Source organism: Peromyscus eremicus, unplaced genomic scaffold, assembly GCF_949786415.1.
Source record: "Peromyscus eremicus unplaced genomic scaffold, PerEre_H2_v1 PerEre#2#unplaced_3846, whole genome shotgun sequence".
NCBI classification, from domain to species: domain Eukaryota; kingdom Metazoa; phylum Chordata; class Mammalia; order Rodentia; family Cricetidae; genus Peromyscus; species Peromyscus eremicus.
In genome coordinates this window covers 1-18,928 of record NW_026738079.1, presented here as the reverse complement: position 1 = coordinate 18,928, position 18,928 = coordinate 1, and the positions used below count along the sequence as shown (strand labels likewise).

The window sequence follows — 18,928 nt, the reverse complement described above, 5'->3', positions numbered from 1 at the left end:
TCCTCTCAACCATGATAAATTTCACGACTCAGGTTTGAGGATTTTAAACTGAAACCCACGGTAGCTTTCTACCACTAGTGAGATGGCAGTCTTTCGTTTCCTCTGGGAAGTATTCGTATTGCTCACTGTCCTCCAATGTCAAGGGCTCACCTTACTTCTGAAACACCCTGTGCTTCCTGTTGCTGCCCTTTCACTCCTGAAACTGAGAGCTGAGAAAGTGTGGTTTTCCTTCTACAACTACACTCACACAAGATGAAATCAAAACAGAAGTCAAGTTCATGACACAATCACTGGTCATCTTATATACAACAGGTTTAAAAGCAGTTAAACTTATGTACATAGACAAAAATAAAGAAAAATACAACTGAAAAAGACATAGCTATCCTCTAAGAGAAAGAAAATTATGTAATGTGTCTATGCATTCCACAGAAATATATACAGGAAAAACTTCCAGAAACCTCAGTAAACCAAGCCACACTTAGAAAAAGGAAGCTGATTTTTATTTTATCAACAGCCATTCTTGAACATGAACATGCATACGTAATAGTCTACGCACACATCACAGTTTTTAACGTTAGTTAATAAAGGTTAAACACACAACATACATCCTCACAAAAAAAAGTCAAAATGCAAACTTAAAACTTTAAACAAAAGTCTTACTAATTTAAAAAGGTCTGTGTTGGGTACCATTTGCACCACACAGTTAATTTAAACATCTCATTTGGCCGGACATGAAAAGCGGCAGTAGAAATAAATCCATGAGGGTTTTAAATAGCAGAAGAGGCAGGTTTGCCATGCAGAAGAAGCAATATTAAATATTAGTTTTCAAAAAAAATCCACATTTAAAAATATTTAGTTCAAGTCACAGAACTTTTCTCAGTAGAGACCTCAATGCAATGCATAATTAGCTGCCTTAGATGGCCTGTTTTGAAAGGACAAAATCCCTTTCAAAGTATAACTTTACTGATTTTGGCACAGAAAAGAAGTCTTAAGAACAAGAACATGATTAAAAAAGTGGGAAGAGGAACAGAGGAAAGAAACCAAAGCAAGAATAAGGAGATTTAATGGCAATCACTAAAGACTGCATTCTCGGTCACTGAAGAACACTGTTGTGCTCCATCTGCAGCAGGGGCTTGCTCCACAGCGCTTACTGCAGCATGGACCTAATTTGCTTGGAGGTAGTCTCATCATTCAAATGTTTTGTCGTGTACCTATAAGAGACAGTGATCAATGTTAGGAAATCAAAGTCTGTATGCGCTCTGTAATAAGGCAAGATGAGCAGCTGGCCAATCAACCGCACAAAATCACACCTTAGAGTGGCAGTTTTAATCCCGACAGGCTCACTCTGCTTCTCTCCTCCACCCAATAGAGCAGCCTCTTGCTGCTGGTCATCTAGTTAAAAGCACCTTGCTGAAATATCAGCCAAACTCTGAAATAAACAAATAGCTACCTCTCATGGATAGCAAAATTACAGATCTATCCCAGGTGTTGGCAAATTATGATCCCTGAACCAAATACAGCCTACCACCTATTTTTTTCATGGCATGTAAGTTAAATACATATACTTTGTTTGTTTGTTTGTTTGTTTTTTGGTTTTTTGAGACAGGGTTTCTCTGTGTAGTTTTGGTGCCTGTCCTAGATCTCACTCAGTAGGCCAGGCTGGCCTCAAACTCACAGAGATCTGGCTACATATACGTTTTTTAGATTTTGGATCGCTAAGGGAGAAAAATAAATGAACAAAACAATAGGCAATATTTGGTATTAGCATATGAAATTTAAATTTTAATGTTCATACATAAAAGTTGTATTGAAGGGATAGGAGTAGGCATAACCAAATACACTGAATGCATGTATGAAATTGTCAAAGAATAAAAACATTCAAAAAGTTGCACTAGAAAATTCCAAGTTGGTTCATATATGTATTATCTGAGGTTACCTTACTGGCACAGTAGAAGACTTAAGTAGCTATTCTAGCAAGCAGCCCTCAAAGTGTAAAGTATTTACTCACATTCTGGCCTCCTTACAGTTTCACTATACACTGTGTAAAAACAGTGCCCTGCCAGGCAGTGATGACACACACCTTTAATCCTAGCACTCAGGAGGGTAAACCTTGTCTTGAAAAACCAAAAGTGCCCTGAACTATCTACATTCTCTAAGTACCTACTTCCAGGTGGGTGTATTTTGAACAAGTATGCAAATCCAAACCCACAATGAACTAAAAAAATACTCCCAAGAGGATGTTCAACTGAGGAGCTGCTACTGAACAGTGAAGGAGATGTCTAGAATCTGAACCTGATTAGTAGCATCAGACAAAGGTTTGCAAAGATAATTCAAACAGATGATTTAGCTTGTAAGTGTTTCACATAATTTTCAAAAAAACTAGATGATTTGAAGTAGGTCTATGTTAAAGAACTATAAACAAATGTTAAATGTATTCCAAATACACTTTAAAAGTGGAGATGCTATCTGTATTCTTTGTAAAGGTGAAGAGACAGGCGTGGTTATCACACATCTGGAGTGAACTACATCTGTGTTTCTCAGCAGTCACTTCTAAAATGTTCTCATGAAGAGACACTGGAGTGCCCAGTACATAACGGGTGTTCAGTAAGTAACTGCAGGGCAGGCAGGCTGTGGGCTGGAAGGAAAAGTCCATAGAGCAGTGGTTCTCACCTTTCTAAACACTGAGACCCTTTAATACAGTTCCCCATGCTGTGCTGACCCCCAACCATAAAATTATTTTCGTTGCTACTTCATAACTGTAGTCTTGCTATTGTCATGAATAGCAATGTAAATATTTTTGGATACTGGGGTTTGCCGAAGAGGCCACGATCCACAGCTTGAGAACTGCTGCCATGGAGGGATATTTAATGAAATGGCAGTAATGGAGCAAGATTTAACTGTTCTGTTTTGACAAAGCATATATGACCACATGTCACCCTTTTCGATATCAAAAAATAGATGTCAACCATCTATATGGCTTCTTTCCCCCTCCTTTACTGAAAATAACAAAAGAACAGAGATAGTCAAGTCTGTACCACATAATAGTCAGCAATGCTTACACTCCCCAGAACTGTGTCTGAGGGATGTGGCCATGATAACACTTCTGGCATCCTACCCCGGAAGGCAAGGCCAGAGGTGCTCCATCACCATTCTGACTGTGTAGAGATAGACTACATATGAGATATATGGATTAATTCTTGTTTGCACAAAAAACCCAAGTCCTCCTTCAAGTGCCTGTGGCTTCTCTACCAGAAAACAATGGCTACCTTTACCCTGAAGCTCAGCAAAGAAGCAAGTACTAGCACTGCACCTGAATGCACAACTCTAGCTCCATCTCATGACTCACTGCTTTCTCCCTTTAGCATACTGTAAGTTGGAGGTACTATATAAATAACTCAAAACATACACAATTATAATTCTACTCAAGGCCGGGCGGTGGTGGCGCACGCCTTTAATCCCAGCACTCGGGAGGCAGAGCCAGGCGGATCTCTGTGAGTTCGAGGCCAGCCTGGGCTACCAAGTGAGTTCCAGGAAAGGCGCAAAGCTACGCAGAGAAACCCTGTCTCGGAAAAAAAAAAACCAAAAAAAAAAAAAAAAAAAAAAAAAAAAATTCTACTCAAAATCTTTTGTTCATTAATTTGCAAAAAGGTTTTTTGTTTGTTTTTGGTTGCTATGAGAAAGCTTAGTTTCAGCAATGTTTTAAAGTTTCAGTAGGGTATTTATTTAAAATGAGGGCCTGAGTCTCCACTCAGATCTAAGTTGAGATCTAAGGAAAGGAACTCTAGGTGAAGACCTGGAACTCTTCCATGTTTTACAATCATCTACTCCAAAGCATATCCACGTTCAATACATAATGAACCAAAGGCTAGGATATCATAAAGCACGTCAAATTTAAGGAATGAAACTCTGCATCATCTCAGGCTCCTCGGCACCTGTACTACTTGCAAAGTTCATGTGATATGCAGCAAGTGCCCACAACCACTGTATCACCCATAGCTCTGGTAATGAGAAAGCTCACATTCAAGACTGTACTGGAAATATGGGGTGATTAAGAAATAACACACTGCTGTGGGATGTCTTTCTGTACACTGTGAATATGTGTTGCTCTGATTGGTTGATAAATAAAGCTGCATGGCCTATGGCAGGGCAGGATGGAGCCAGGCAGTAAAATCCAAGAGAGATAGTGAAAGAAGAAAGGAGAGCAAGGGAGACGCCAAACCACGTCCAAGGAGCAGCATGTAATGGGACGCAGGTAAAGCCACAGAACATGTGGCGATACATAGATTAATAAAAATGGGTTAATTTAAGATGAAATAGCTGGCTAGCAAGAAGCCTGCCAGAGGCCATACAGCTGGTAATTAATATAAGCCTCTGAATGATTATTTTATAAAGGGCTGCAGGACCGGGGGGGGGGGGGGGGGGGACGACTAGAGAAACTTCCGACTTCCGGCTACAACACACATCCCTTCTAATGAAGCATCTAAGCACAATGAATAGCATACAAACCCCAGATAAAAAACTGAGAGCCAGACACAGCATATGCTCACTATGAACAAATCAGTTCACGAGTTTTCTTCAGAACTTAAAAAACTAACAGGATACTTTGCCTTCCTCAGCACTGTCCTGTGGACACTCCCTATCAGTCCTGTTCTCGACACTACTGCCCCTCTGCTCTGACACTCAGGCAAAGAGACTGCACTAACCCCCACCCATAAGTTCTACAAGCAACACTGCACTGTAGGGTGCTTAGCTAACCCTTCAGCATGCTTCCTTTTTTTTTTTTTTTTTTTTTTTTTAATTTTCCAAGACGGTTTCTCTATGTAACAGTCCTGGCTGTTCCGGATCTCACTCTGTACATCGGAGTGGCCTCAAACTCACAGAGATCCACCTGCCTCTGCCTCCCAAGTGCTGGAATTAAAGGTGTGTGCCACCACCGCCCAGCTTAGCATGCTTCCATTAAGGTAACAAAACAAACTCTAAAACCCTCAACTTCCTCCTCCTGTAAATTTTGTTTTTTGAAATGGGCTCTCACTAAGTAAACTAGGTTGGCCTCTGGGATCTAAAGATGTGCACCACTATGCCCAGCTATGTATTCCTAAGTTTTAATAATACATTTCAGGTTTCCTGATACCAGGTGACTAAAGAGACTGACTGACCTTCAGGAAAAACAGAACAGAATATAGAAAAATCAAGCAGAATGAGACACAGACACTATCGAGAATGGAAATAAAGATGGCCCATGTCGTACATAGCTAAAATTAAAATGTAATTTGCACTGCCAAAGTGAGAAGAAAATTTCTAGGTGTGTAGCCTGGTAGTATATGGATTTAATTAAATTAAGTTTTTCTCATTCTAATGCTCATTTAAAGTAGCTTTCTTGTATCCAGGTAGAAACTGCTTACAGGACACTTCCCATAATAAAGTCATGTGAAGGTTTCCCTCAGCAGAAATGAGTTGACATGTGCTGATAAAACATCATCACATAAATATTTCTGCATTCTGGCAGGGCACTGTTTTTATTCAGTGTAGAATAAAACTGTAAGGGGGCCAGAATGTGAGTAAACACTTTACACTTTGAGGGCTGTTTGCTAGAATACCTGCTTAAGTCTTCCACTGTGCCAGTAAGGTAACCTCAGATAATACATATACTAACCAACTTCGAATTTTCCAGTGCATACTCTTTTCTTTTCTTTTTTTTTCCTAAACCTCACATAATAAAGTATAGAAATTAGCTTCTAGGTTGTGAAATTATGTTTTAAGTTGGTTTTAAGCACTAAGATGTCCACTTACAAAGATACCATGCAACACAGAAGCTTCAGTAACTAAATCAACAATGACACCTCAGAACAAAGATAATGTAGACATAGGATCATGGACACAGAAATGCCACTAACCTACTCAAGAGGAATAGAACTTTATATTGTTGTATCAACGGGCTGACAATTACATTGAACTATCATTCTCTATGTGTGCAAGGAAAAATCCACTAGGAAGTCACATACACATGGTAAGATCACATGGTTTTTCTTCGCATTTCCCCATGTTTGTGAATCAGCATACATTAAAGTTGGAAGAAGCAATCTTGCTTCAAAGGGGCAAAATTTTGAGCCAAGAAATGAAGCTGGTATTCTCATTTGTCTCACACAGCTCTCATTATACAATATTGTATTACTATTCAGGAGCAACATTACCAATAAGCAAAACTTCCAGTTTAAACGTAACTGAAGTATCTTTTAGATGCTATTCAAACATTTAACATACATTTTTCTGTCACGCTTCAGTACACATACATACCTGAGAGCATTGAGAAGACCTTCTACACTATTAGGAGGTTGGTCCTTAAGAACTTTGATACAACCTTTCATCTGAGGAGAAAAGAAAAAGTAAATATCTGCTTTTTAATGTAACATTCATTTCAAAAAACAAAACTGAAACCTTAACTACAGAACTGAAGAGATTATATACTGGAAATGCCTAATTATTCACTCTTGGTGGTGGGGGTAGCAGCAAACGCTATTATTCTCAGTCTCTCAGTGAGGCAGAGCTTTCTGGGAATGCAGTCAGTCAAAACAAAGTTCCACTCAGACTAATGAACTAAGAGAAGACATCCTGAAAAAGATTCTATGCAGCAGTTGTAGGGAGAGAATGGGTCTGCTCCAGGAAAGAGGAGTTTCCAGGGAGCCTGTGACAAGCAGAGGACAGACAGGAATCCTGTGGTGATGAGAAGGGAGCTAGAGAATCTAGATGATTCAGGTAGGATTAACTGGCAGGCAGGTAGCAGGGACGTCTACAGGGTACTCAGATGGAGGTACTCAATGATTCAGGTAGGATTAACTGGCAGGCAGGCAGCAGGGACGTCTACAGGGTACTCAGATGGAGGTACTCAATGAGGATGGTATTTCAAGATCAGCCTGGTTGTCGTGAAAAGCATGGCAGCACAGATTTGAAAAAAGATATGTGGGTTTAGCCTCACCGTCTACCACTTCCTAGCAATTCTATTACTGAATCTCCTAAAGCGAAGCTGCTCTAGTGAAGGGGAAATCCTAGGACAATGTTCCAGGCACATGGGAACAATGAAAACATTCTGGGACACAGTTACCACACAAGTAAGCTAACTCATTTTTCTATATAAAAAAGATACATAAAAGTTAATAACCCATAATTCAGATCTAAAATGCTGAAAGTCTGAAGTAATAATAAAAGGGGAATTATCAGATAATCCCCACAAAACACTAATTAGAATGCTGATGTTTAAGAGTGCCCAGAAACGCTGGGCGGTGGTGGCGCACGCCTTTAATCCCAGCACTCGGGAGGCAGAGCCAGGCGGATCTCTGTGAGTTCGAGGCCAGCCTGGACTACCAAGTGAGTTCCAGTAAAGGCGCAAAGCTACACAGAGAAACCCTGTCTCGAAAAACCAAAAAAAAAAAAAAAAAAAGAGTGCCCAGAAAAACTACAGATAGAGAAATGAGAACAATACTTTAATTCTAAGAGGAACTTCTAGGCAGATAAGGAAAGTAGAAACCAGTCACAAAATATTATGAACAGGGAAGGGAAAGAAAATCATAGAATCTTCCACTTTTCTTAAAAAAGCATCAATGCTGACTCTTAATACACATTTTCAAATAATCCTTACCTTTGGTTATTGGCCAAAGGATAAGATTAGAAAATTTATGTAATTATTAGCGATACCACAAAGAAATACTCAAACATTATCATCATCATTATTCAATCACCTATCAGTAACATTATCATTCAGTCACCTAACACACCTGCATATTGGCTAGCAACCAGAAATGCAGAACAGTGGAGAAGAAGGAATTCCAACTGTATCACAAACTATGGTCAGAGTCTGTGAGTCCAACCTGTTACTTTTTAAATAAAATCTTATGATTTCCATGCAAGAAAAGAGTTTGCAATCATATCAAACAATATGTAACTTACATCAATTTTAGAAGTTTTGGCAAATGCTCCCACTGGATGGACGTGGTCATAGAGTATTATGACACCCACCATTACCCTCAAGCAGAATGATACTGTCTCTTCATTGGTAAATCTGCTTCTGTATTCCCTAGAGAGCAGACAATTTGTATGGATGAGGCACATCACAAATTCTATAACGAACTGACTACACCTGCACTCGATCCTGACTACTTTGATATCTGAAAGGGACACTAATACTACCCCTTCTCCACAAGGTCCATAGGGAGAGGAAATGGATATGGGAAGGACTTACCACCCACATATTGTGGTTCCCACATTTGTACCCCCAGAGTATTATATTACCACTTTATAATTTTAGAGAAAGCAAAAGTAGCCCTGAAATAAGAGTTTGGGGATGGGTGCTTAGCAATGTAAGAAAAGTCACAAGCTCAATGGAGCAAGCAGGTTTGCTATTTTATGGGTATCTTGATCTAAACACACTATTGTATTACAGGATCCAATCATATTCTCTTACTTAGGAAAAAGGAAACAGAATTCTGATCTGCAAAGAAAGCAATGAGGGGCAGCAGTAGACCTGACCCAGAATGGGGGCACTATGTATCCCTTCATTTCCTGGACCCCATTTCTTTCCACGGGAGGGAAGAGTGGGAGGTGTCTGTCCTGCTCCATGAGTTCATCAATAACACAGTGTACAGAAGAGCATTTTGGGAAAAGAGTGCTGCAAAACCAAAAGTTCTCCAGTCAAAACCACCTCAGTCAAGAATCCAAGAGACATTCTTTCGGTGCTGAGGGGAAAATCGTATGTATCACAAAGGCCTTCAGATAATTCAGGATTGTGAGGAAACAAGGACAAACTGATAGTGTAAGAACATGTGGTAAATGGAATATAATTACAGCCCTCTGAAAGGGACTCTTCCCACGCTCCCAAAACATGAAATTCTTGGTTCTGATAAGAATAAACTTATTGCAGTACCCAGAGTCCAGCTCTATGCATCAAGAAGAAATGTACTAAGCTGCCAAATTATTTTGACTTTGTTCACACATTCAACATTCAATGGTTAGGATAAACTTCATTTCTCTTTCCACACAGACATGTTTGTATTTGGATAGGTTTTGAAATACCAGTCACTTCAGCAGTGTCACTGGAGTGAAAAAGATGGGCTAATACTCACGGTGTCTCCAGCATGACTCTGCATACACTCGCCATGGTGCTTAAACAATCTGTGGTATTTTCTATTGGTAAATTTTTATTCTACAAAGTGTACAGAGAACAAAAGAAGTAAGTTAAGGTGAAAAACTTGTCACTTAATAATTTAAAACTTAATAGAATCCCCCAAACAAGCAAATGATCTGGCTCCTATTTCTAATTCTCTAAGCCAATGACTATGATTCTAATCACTGTTCCATGATCAGGGGATAAAGCCATGCACAGAACCGCCAAGACCCTGCTGCCCTGAAAAGAGATTACCCTTAGCTGAGCAAGAATAAGTACAGCCTTGTAAACACAGGAGATGAGGGGTTAAGATACTGTTTATCCTGAAGGTACTGGGAAATTTTATTTATTTCATTACATTCTACTTATGGTATGTGGGTACACTCTTGTGCCACAGTGCATGTGTGGAGGTCAGGAGAGAACCTGTGCTAGTCTCTTCTCTCCTACTATTTGAGTCCCAGGTAACAAACTCAAAGCATCAGGCTTGATGGCAGGCCATCTCTCCAGGCCATGGGAAACATTTCCAACAGCAGAAAAAGAACTAGAGTGGAACAAGAGCAGAGATAAGAGTAGGAAGAGGGTGGCAGTCTGCTCTGGGATGTAGCAGGAGGTACTTTATAAGCATGATGTACTTTAGAGGATCCAGCAGAGTGATCTGTGGGACAGATGAAAGCAATGCAAAAAGGAATTTAAAATGATCATCCCTGAGATTCTGACTTGTACCGGTGCCATTATTAACTGAGAAAGACAGGAGAAAGATGAGGGCTAGAAAAAGGCAATGTGAACGTGGCAGTGCTCAAAGTACCTCCAGAGTGACTGCAAGCTAGTGGGCGGCTGTGCCCATGTGGGTCTCATTCGGAGTGCCAGTCTAAGGGCGGTATTTGAATCACAGCACCGCTGAGGTCACCACATCTGCAGTGAGTGAATCAGCATCAACATGGAGAAAGGTCTGCAGCAACTCACCTCTGATACAAATTTTGTTGTTGCATCACTTAAGGTTTTCAGCATTGGGGTGGCCTCAGCATAAAACAAAGACATTCGATTTGCCAATTCATTATTTACTTCATTTTCTCCTTCTGCCTGTGTGGAAATCACTTCACATTAATTCCCAAATTATTAAATATGATGACGTGCATAAAAGGTCCAAGAATATCTACTTTATTAAACCAATCTAGTAAGTCCAGACCTTCAATATACAAATACTATTTAAATACTCTTTAAAAATAAATAGACTGCAAATGATACTAAGCAATTTTAAAAAAAGAACAACTACCACTAATGCATATTAAGTGGTATTATGGAATCGCAAAACCTGGATGGGACATCTTACTACATGAGAGACTGTTCAAAGGCTCTGGAAAACAAAAGGATGATTATGAAACTATGCCCTATCTTCCACTATGAACATAATAGCATCCATGATAAAAAATAGGCAACAGCAGAAGGGAAGGGACTTCAGACTAGAAAATAACGAGAAGAACTGATGAAGACTTGGGCTTTTACAAGTGATATAAACAAGATATTTCTATCGGCAGGAGGAAAATACATTTTAAAATGACTTAGCAGGCCACATTCTGACACAGTCGGTGGAATAGGAGGCAGCAACTGGTGAAAGTTCAAGTACAAGTGGGGACTGTAAAGGGCCTTAAATGCTACTTTAAGTCAGCATTTTCCTTACAAATAGGGAGCCGTTTCAAGTGTTAAGAGTGTCAAGCAAACGTCTTAAAAAAAAAAAAAAATCAACCCATAATAGTACGCAGACAGTTCCAGAAAAGAAATTATGCTGCTACAAAGTAACTGAAAGACAGGGGGAAATGAGCTCTGAGGTAAAGAGAAAGAGGAGGAGATAAAATATGCAAGATGGCAAGAATCTAAGAGATCTTACTGAGAACTACTGGCTTTATATCTAATTAGTGAGAGGGTAAGCCAGTTGAAGATCTCTCTAATGTCCTTGGCCTCTTGAGTAGTGATGGTTACGAAGGTAAAAGATTGAGTGTTGTTTTGATTTACAGGGTGGTTATTAAAAACAGACACTATCATTCGCTTCTCACTAGGCAGTCAGTATAAATTCAAACTGTTGTAAAGAACAGAGAAACCGTTTTTTGTTTGTTTATTTGTTTGTCTGTTTGGTTGGTTGGTTTTTTTTGGTTTTTTGAGACAGGGTTTCTCTGTGTAGCTTTGGAGCCTGTCCTAGATCTCACTCTGTAGCCCAAGCTGGCCTCGAACTCACAGAGATCTGCCACTTTGTAACCAAAGCAGCAAAGCTGTGTAATGGAGTTTTGTTTTGTTTTATAATGCACATTCTTTATGTATTTTTATTTAGTGTTTTCTTTACTGTCTAGCATGATCTGCATGGCCTGTAATCTCTGAACCACTTTCATACCTCATGTTTTTATCCAGCACTCTTATTGTACTGTGTACTAGTCTGTGAACAATGTCAAATAAAAAGAACAAACAGGTCGTATGGTGGAACTGAGCTAGTGTACAATGCACCAGTTGTACAAAAACAAAAATGAAGTGAGCCATCTTTTGTTCATTTAAAATGGTGTTTTGAATTTCATATGCAGAAAACATTTTGTTACATTGCAGATTTTAATGTATTTAATAAATGCAACATGCAGATTAAAAAAAAAAAAAAAGAACAGAAACCCTTTAGTGCTGGCCTCGTGCTCATTTTACAAAAACCACTTCATAGAGGTTTTGCAGTATCAATAAATATACCAATGACCACAAAACAGATCCCCTAAACACAATGTAATATTTTCTCCATATGTAATTAATTCCCTGAAAGTAGAAAAAAGTACTAAACAGCTTGGGAGGATAGGAAGAGAATAGCAGTCCTAAAGATCCAAGAGAGGAGCTATGCTGCCAAGACAAAGGCCAAGAAATGACTTTCTCATCAGCCTGAGACAGATGTGCTAATAATAATGGTCCAGGACCTCCAGCACCCCTCTTGCCACTCACAGTTAAGTTCCTCATTTCAGGTCAATTTTCTTCAGGGTTCATCATTCTAACCATAAACATTCATGTAAAAATTTGTTTGGTTACAGTAAGAATATACAAAGAGATTTAAAGTACCAGTGTTATAAAAGAAAACACAATTTCACTAAGTGGTTGTGGGAATTGAAAGGCAGTAGAAAAACAATGCATGCTATATGGTTTGCTATAGTTTGAGCTCTCCTCCCACAGCTATGGTTACTGATAATTGCTAGCTTTAACATCTCAATAAGCCAGGCATGGAAGTGCACACCTTTAGTCCCAGCACTCAGGAGGCAGAGGCTGGTAGATTTCACTGAGTTTCAGGCCAGCCTGGTCTACATAGGGAGTTCTAGGACAGCCAGCGCTATGTAGCACTGGCTCGGGGGGGCGGGGGGGGGAAATCTGGTGAGTGGGTGAATAAATGAACAAAGGGAAGAATAAAATCAAGTTATTCTTCCCACCACTAAACCTAACTCAAAGCATAAACTTACCGGGACATTATTAATTCTCATCCGACTCAACGTTCTCCTGTAGTAGCTGAAGTCATTCTGTATGGCAGGATTTGTCATCTAAAGAGAGAGGACATGAATGAAAGAACACTGTTATGTGTGAAAGACGACTGTTAAGTACCAAATGCTAAGGTAAACCAGGTGAAAATCTACTATAGTTCGAACTGGTAACCTAACATTTTCATCTAACTTTAACAACTCTCTGGTAGGCTATTTTTCAGTTGCAGGCATTATGCATTCCTCCTTTTCAATAATTTTAGGTAATATCTTAAATGCTTGTTTATCGAAAAATTGATATTACAAAACCAAACAAAAAAATGAATGTAAGGGTACTTGTTTTGAATAAAAGAACATACACATGGCCTACAGGGCATTTCTCCAACAGACTAAGTATTTACATACAAATCCTTTGTGCCCAAAGTATTTAGTAGAGAATTAAGTTGTCCATAAATCAATATGAAGCAACAGTTGGAAACACAATTCCTCCATTTTCTAGAAAAGGTAATCAAGGTCTTGAAAAATCAAAGGTCTCATAATTTCAACTCAGGGCTCCAGATAAAAAATACAGTGCTTTTTTTAGATTTGTCCTATACAACAACACAGGCTTATGGGTACAAATACTATAAAGAGGAAGAGGACAAGAGTAAAGGGGGAAAGAAGAAAGTGGTGGGGAAGAGAGAGAGAAAAATTAAGTTTTGTATTAAGAAAAAGGTAGAATAAACTAGACAAAGAGAAAACCAGAAATGCAGCTGGGATTACTTGCTGTTTTTACAATGAACAATGACCCCTGGTACTTTGCTGGCGGCCACTTCAGAAGAGCTGCTATTTCAAATTTAGCTCTCCAATTGGGCAGAAATCATTTCAATACAGGTTAACAAAGCTTCTCCTATGACTACTCATTGAAAACATGATTTTCATAAAAACTGCCCTACCTTGAGTTCATCAAACCGGAGTGTGAAGTGAAGAATCTCTGCAAACTGTTTAGCAAGAGCCTGCTCTCGCTCTAGGTGCTGGGTGGGAGAGTATGGTGTACTAGTCAAGGCTCCCAGAAGACCTCTTAATGCTGCTTCTAATGAAAAGAAGATAAAGATGTTAGGTTGTCAGGGAGTTCAATTCCCAACCAACATTCAGATATGAACACACTTTCCCTCTCTCTTTCTATAGCCAAGACAAACCTACACCTTGCCATTGCTAATACTGCATACACTCAAACTGTCTCTACAATTTAATGAAAACCTCAAAAGAACTAATTCAATAAACTCAGATTCAAAATGATGCAGAGCATGAATCTGAACTAAGCACCAAGAGCACAGGGGAAACAGCCCTGTGTCCCTTGTCTGGTAGCTCTGGCATCCTGAGCATCCAAAATGCTGAAATTAACTCTGAAACTTGATCAAATGTAGGCAAACACTCATTTCTTCTCTTGAATATCCTGTCACAGCAGATTTTCATGATTTTCTTCTGTTCTAAAGGCTCCCAAACTTTGCTTTCTAGGGACATTAACATATATGTGGAATGAACAAAGGAAAAACTAATGCCCCCACCCCAAACTGAAACTGTTTCCCTTTATTCGATCTTCACATCCACTCTTGTACCTTGTAAGGCACACATAACCTCACATTCCAGATCTTACATTGCAGGTAAGATAGTGTTCGTTTTAACATGGTAATTTGATGATGTCATTACCCAGCTTAAAAAGTTGTCGCGCTAGAAGAAGAAGGAGGAACAGTAAGACCAGAAGAGAACGCCCCTGCAAAGAATTTTCCTTTTAGAGACAACTGTCACTGATTCTCACCAAAGGTCATCCTACCATTCTCAAACACCAGACCTTGAATTATCAGAAGAAAACCCAAAGGATATGACTGGAGGGAAGAGGACCACAGATGTAACACAGCCAACACTTAGGAACACAATTACGGTAAATGCTTTTGCTTTTGAATCTTTAAAATTTTTTTTTTTTTAAATCAACACAGCAGGCTGGGAGTGTAACTCAGTTGAGATAGTGCTTGCCTAGCAGGCATGAGGCCCTTGATTCAATCTCCAGTACCACATAAACCTGGCATGTTTACACTTAGGAAGTAGAAGCAGAAAAATCACAAGTCCAAGAGCAAAATGGGGGCTCAGGGGAGGCACCCAACTCTCTGGAGGCAAAGGCAGGCAGGTATCTGTGAGTTCAAGGCCAGCCTGGTCTACACAGTGAAAACATAACCTTGCCCATCCACAAAAAGTTCAAGGCCAAAGCCAAGAGACCAGGAGATCCACAGGACCAAGAGTGGGAGAAGGAAAGAACCAACCATGCAATCTGATTTCCACAACTATTCTGTGATGCAAATAAACTTTTTCTTAAAGAGTAATTTATTTTTATGCATGTGTTTGCATGCATGTATGTATGTGCACCATGTGCATGAATGGGACCCATAGAGTCAGATCCCCTGGAAATGGAGTTACAGATGGTTGTGAGCCACCATGTGGGTGCTAGGAATTGAACTTAGGTTCAACATGTGCTCTTAATCACTGAGTCATCTCTCCAGGTCCTAAATTAATAAATGTTAAAAAAAAAGGAAAAAAAAAAGATTCAAGGTCATCTTCAGATAGTCAGTTCAAGATCAACCTAGGCTATCAGGAATCCTGTCTCAATCAAAACAAACAAACAATTCACTGCTTTAAAAAGAAAACCTATCAGTCTGGCAGTGATGGCACACGCCTTTAATCCAAGCACTTGTTGAGTCAGAGGCAGGCAGATCTCTTAGTTCAAGGGTAGCTTGGTCTATAGAGAGTGTTCCAGGAAAGTCAGGGCTACAAAGAGAGACCCTGTCTCAAAAAACCAACCAACCAACCAAACAAACAAACAAACAAAAAAGCCCAATGAGAATAATCAACATACTGAATACACTCCATAAGCCCTGGAACAGAAGAAAGACCTTGGTAAGATAAAGCATTATGTCTACTGTCAACACGGTAGCTGACTCAACAGGAAAGGCCTGTAGGCCTGAGACCAACACAAATAGAGACAATTTCTCTAGCCATTAAGACTGTCAGAAAAACTCTGCATCTTCCAACTAGTCTGGCAATTATTAGCTTGTACTCTAACAGATGGAAACAAGCAAGACACCAGGGTCTCTCTTCTGAAGTACAACCCATGATGAATACGCTACAGCTAAGGCCACAAGCTCCTTCATTGGTATTGCAAGATGCTGAAGGATTTGTACAACTTAACAGTTGCTGGAGTTCCCCAAGCTGCCTGGTATTTATTCTCATCTCTGGCTCCACATTGGAGGGGTAGGTAGAGAGGAAGTAAGAGAGGCTTAAGAGATACAGGCAGAAGCCTGAGCAGTCTGGACAGAATACTTAAATTCTGGAGGTGATCAAGATTGTTCACAGCTAGTAAGAGTCAAATAGGGTTGTCTAAAGAGCTTAACATGTACTAGTATTGATCTTAAAGACCTAATACATATTTGAGATACCAAATTTGTGTAGCCGTTAAAGTATCAGCTACTCATTCAACAACACTGAGTCTATTATGCAAGCAAATAAATATATCCTGTTAGCAATGAAGCTAGAAACATTAACCAGATTACTGACCTGTGAGATAGGGTAATCCATTAGATCTCAAAGTTTACTTTTAAAAACATATAAATATGTATTTATTTATTTTTACAATCCAACCACTGTTTCCCCTCCTTCATCTCATCCCAGTTCCCCGCCATTCTCCCCTCTGTACCCCCTCCACTCTTCCTCTGTTTCTATTCAGGAGGCCCATGGATATCAACCAAACAAGGCATATCAAGTTGAAGACTAGATGAGGCAATTCAGTATAAGGAAAAGGGTCCGAAAAGCCGGCACAAGAGTCAAAGACAGACCCTGTCCCCACTGTCAGGAGTCCCACAAGAAGATCAAGCGGCACAACTATAACATATGTAGAAGGCCCAAATCAGTCCCATGCAGGATCCTTGGTTATCAGTTCAGTGTCTATGAGCCCCTATGAGCCTAGGTTAGTTGATTCTGTGGGTTTTCTCGGGGTGTCCTTGACCCCTCTGGCTCCTATAATACTTCCTCCCCCTCTTCTGCACGGTTCCCGAGCCCTACCTAATGTTTATCTGTGGGTTCAAAGTTTTACTTTTACTCATGACTTTGCAAGTCCCTAAGAATTCTTTTATGAAAGGCTCAAGGCCCACTATAACAATGGGAAAATTGAAAACTTTTGCTATAAACTGTTATTATATCCTCTGAAGAACAGCATCCACAGGTCACACTTTACCAGATTAATTCCAACATCTAGAACATCAGAAAACATTTATATCCACCCACTTTGGTCTGTTTTTTTTTTTTCATTCTTCACTGATACACACCAAGAGACCAAGACAGCTTCAGTAGAATCTGAGCATTTCAACTTCAAAGGAGGCTAAGTACTAACAGCATAAGAAGGAGTCTAAATATATAGTCAAAATAACCAAGATGAGAAGACTTAAGCTGACAAAGATTACAGAAGATGCAAAACTACAGACCACAGAGACGCTTGACTAAAAGGCAAATAACTGAAAAAGAACTAATTTTCATGCTTAGGAAAATAAACTACAACTAAAACTTAAAGTAAGAAATGTCTGGTGCATAAAAATGATTCAGACATCCAGATCCCATGTAAAAACCAAGCATGGTGGCTGGCATACGCCTGTAACTCCAGTGCTGGGGTAGACACAGGCTGATCCCTGGAGTTTTTCTGCCAACCAGTCTAGCCTAAACAATAAACTTCTGGTTTAGTAAACAACCATGTCTCAAAAAATAAAATGCAAAAGTAATCACCAAAAGACATTCCAACAACTTCTGGCCTCCAAGCACATGTGTATGCATACACACACACACACAGTTTCAAAAAAGATATTTATTATAGAAATGTTTCTCCATTTCTTGTCTGTTATATTAAATGTTTGTCCTAAGGGTTAGGATGTCACTTAGTGGCAAGCACTTGCCTACCAAACACAAGACCCTGGGTTCTGCCCCAATATGAGGAATGCAGCTCATAACAGTCCGTCATCAGGCTCCTACGTTATTTTAGTCTTTGTTTTTAAAATTACCAGGGAAAAGATTTGTTATAGATATGGAGACCAATTCTACCATGTGGTTTCTTATACTGAGACCCTTAAGCATGCAAAGAAATCAGATTTCCTTCTGTAAATCACAACTTGCTGAGGAAAACAGTAGTCTGAAGAATTCGAAGATCTGGGCCTGAGGACATGAGTACATTTCTGTGTGCTCATATACATCCTGCACAACAGATACACAGCCAAAACATTCTGAAAACATTCTGGACCTAAGAAACAGGGTTACTGGTTTTTGTTTTTGTTTTTATTAACATTCTTTGTAACATGAAAGTAAGTATTACAAAGTTTTAAACTTACCTAGCCTCTGAGAAAATTCATAAAACTTCTTTAATTTGCCTACTAGTGGCACAACTGCACCCCATGCCTTCTCTTGCAACTTCTCATCTGCTGGATGCTGGATTGCCTTCAAAACCCAAGAAATAAAAAAGTGAAGATTTATAAATGTCCTAAGTCTTTTTTACATTAAGGCAAAGTTTTACCAAGTGAAGGAGATCCTTATATTTAAAATATAGAATGACAGACACAGGAATTTTTAGTTTGGACTTTCTCAACTCCACAAAGATTTTTCCCAATAGATGCAATATAATATTATAATAAAATAAACCCTATTTGTTAATTATATTACTTCTTGGTGCCATTTAGATCCAGAGAAGGAAAATATTTTATACTGTTTCCTCTACTGCAGAGACACTCTTGGTATGTCATCAAGAAGGAACAAAGTAAGACAATAAATGAAGACACCAATCTTGGGAAAGGGCCCAGAAGCCTTAATTCAAAGTGCACGGTCCACACCAGCTCTAAGACCTGGCAAACATGAGCCTGAGTCAACCTGCAAAGTGCAACTGAGAAATATTGTAAATACTCCTTGTTTAGAACTAAGATCCTTTTCTGGTTTTCTGAGGCTTCCTGAGTAAGAGGACAGACAAAGCAGCTTCAGCTCTGAAGGGGAAGAGATCAACCAGGAAGAGACCCTAAATACACAGACCTCTGTCAACGTTGCTAGTCCTTCATTATGCGGTGGTCTCTTCTTAGGATAGAGTTATTCCCAGAAGAAAGAATTTTCTTATTTGGACCTTCTTTTGACTTAAAGAGGTTTTCTTAACTGGCTTTGCCTCCTCTAACATTTTAAATAACCCAAACTCACTATCTTAAAGAAAAAAGTCTGTAATACGGCAGAAGCTGCTTAT

General features: G+C 39.4%; 1 protein-coding gene across 1 annotated transcript; it reads right to left on the bottom strand.

The window, feature by feature from the left end:
* Positions 1-478: 478 nt before the first annotated feature.
* Positions 479-18,193, bottom strand: Cyrib (CYFIP related Rac1 interactor B; the record flags this gene model as incomplete). Its single annotated transcript, XM_059253247.1, has 8 exons — positions 479-1,211; positions 6,295-6,365; positions 7,942-8,068; positions 9,114-9,193; positions 10,118-10,234; positions 12,625-12,702; positions 13,575-13,711; positions 18,039-18,193. Coding segments are annotated over 8 exons (829 nt in total), but the record flags the coding sequence as incomplete, so codon positions are not given.
* Positions 18,194-18,928: the final 735 nt, after the last annotated feature.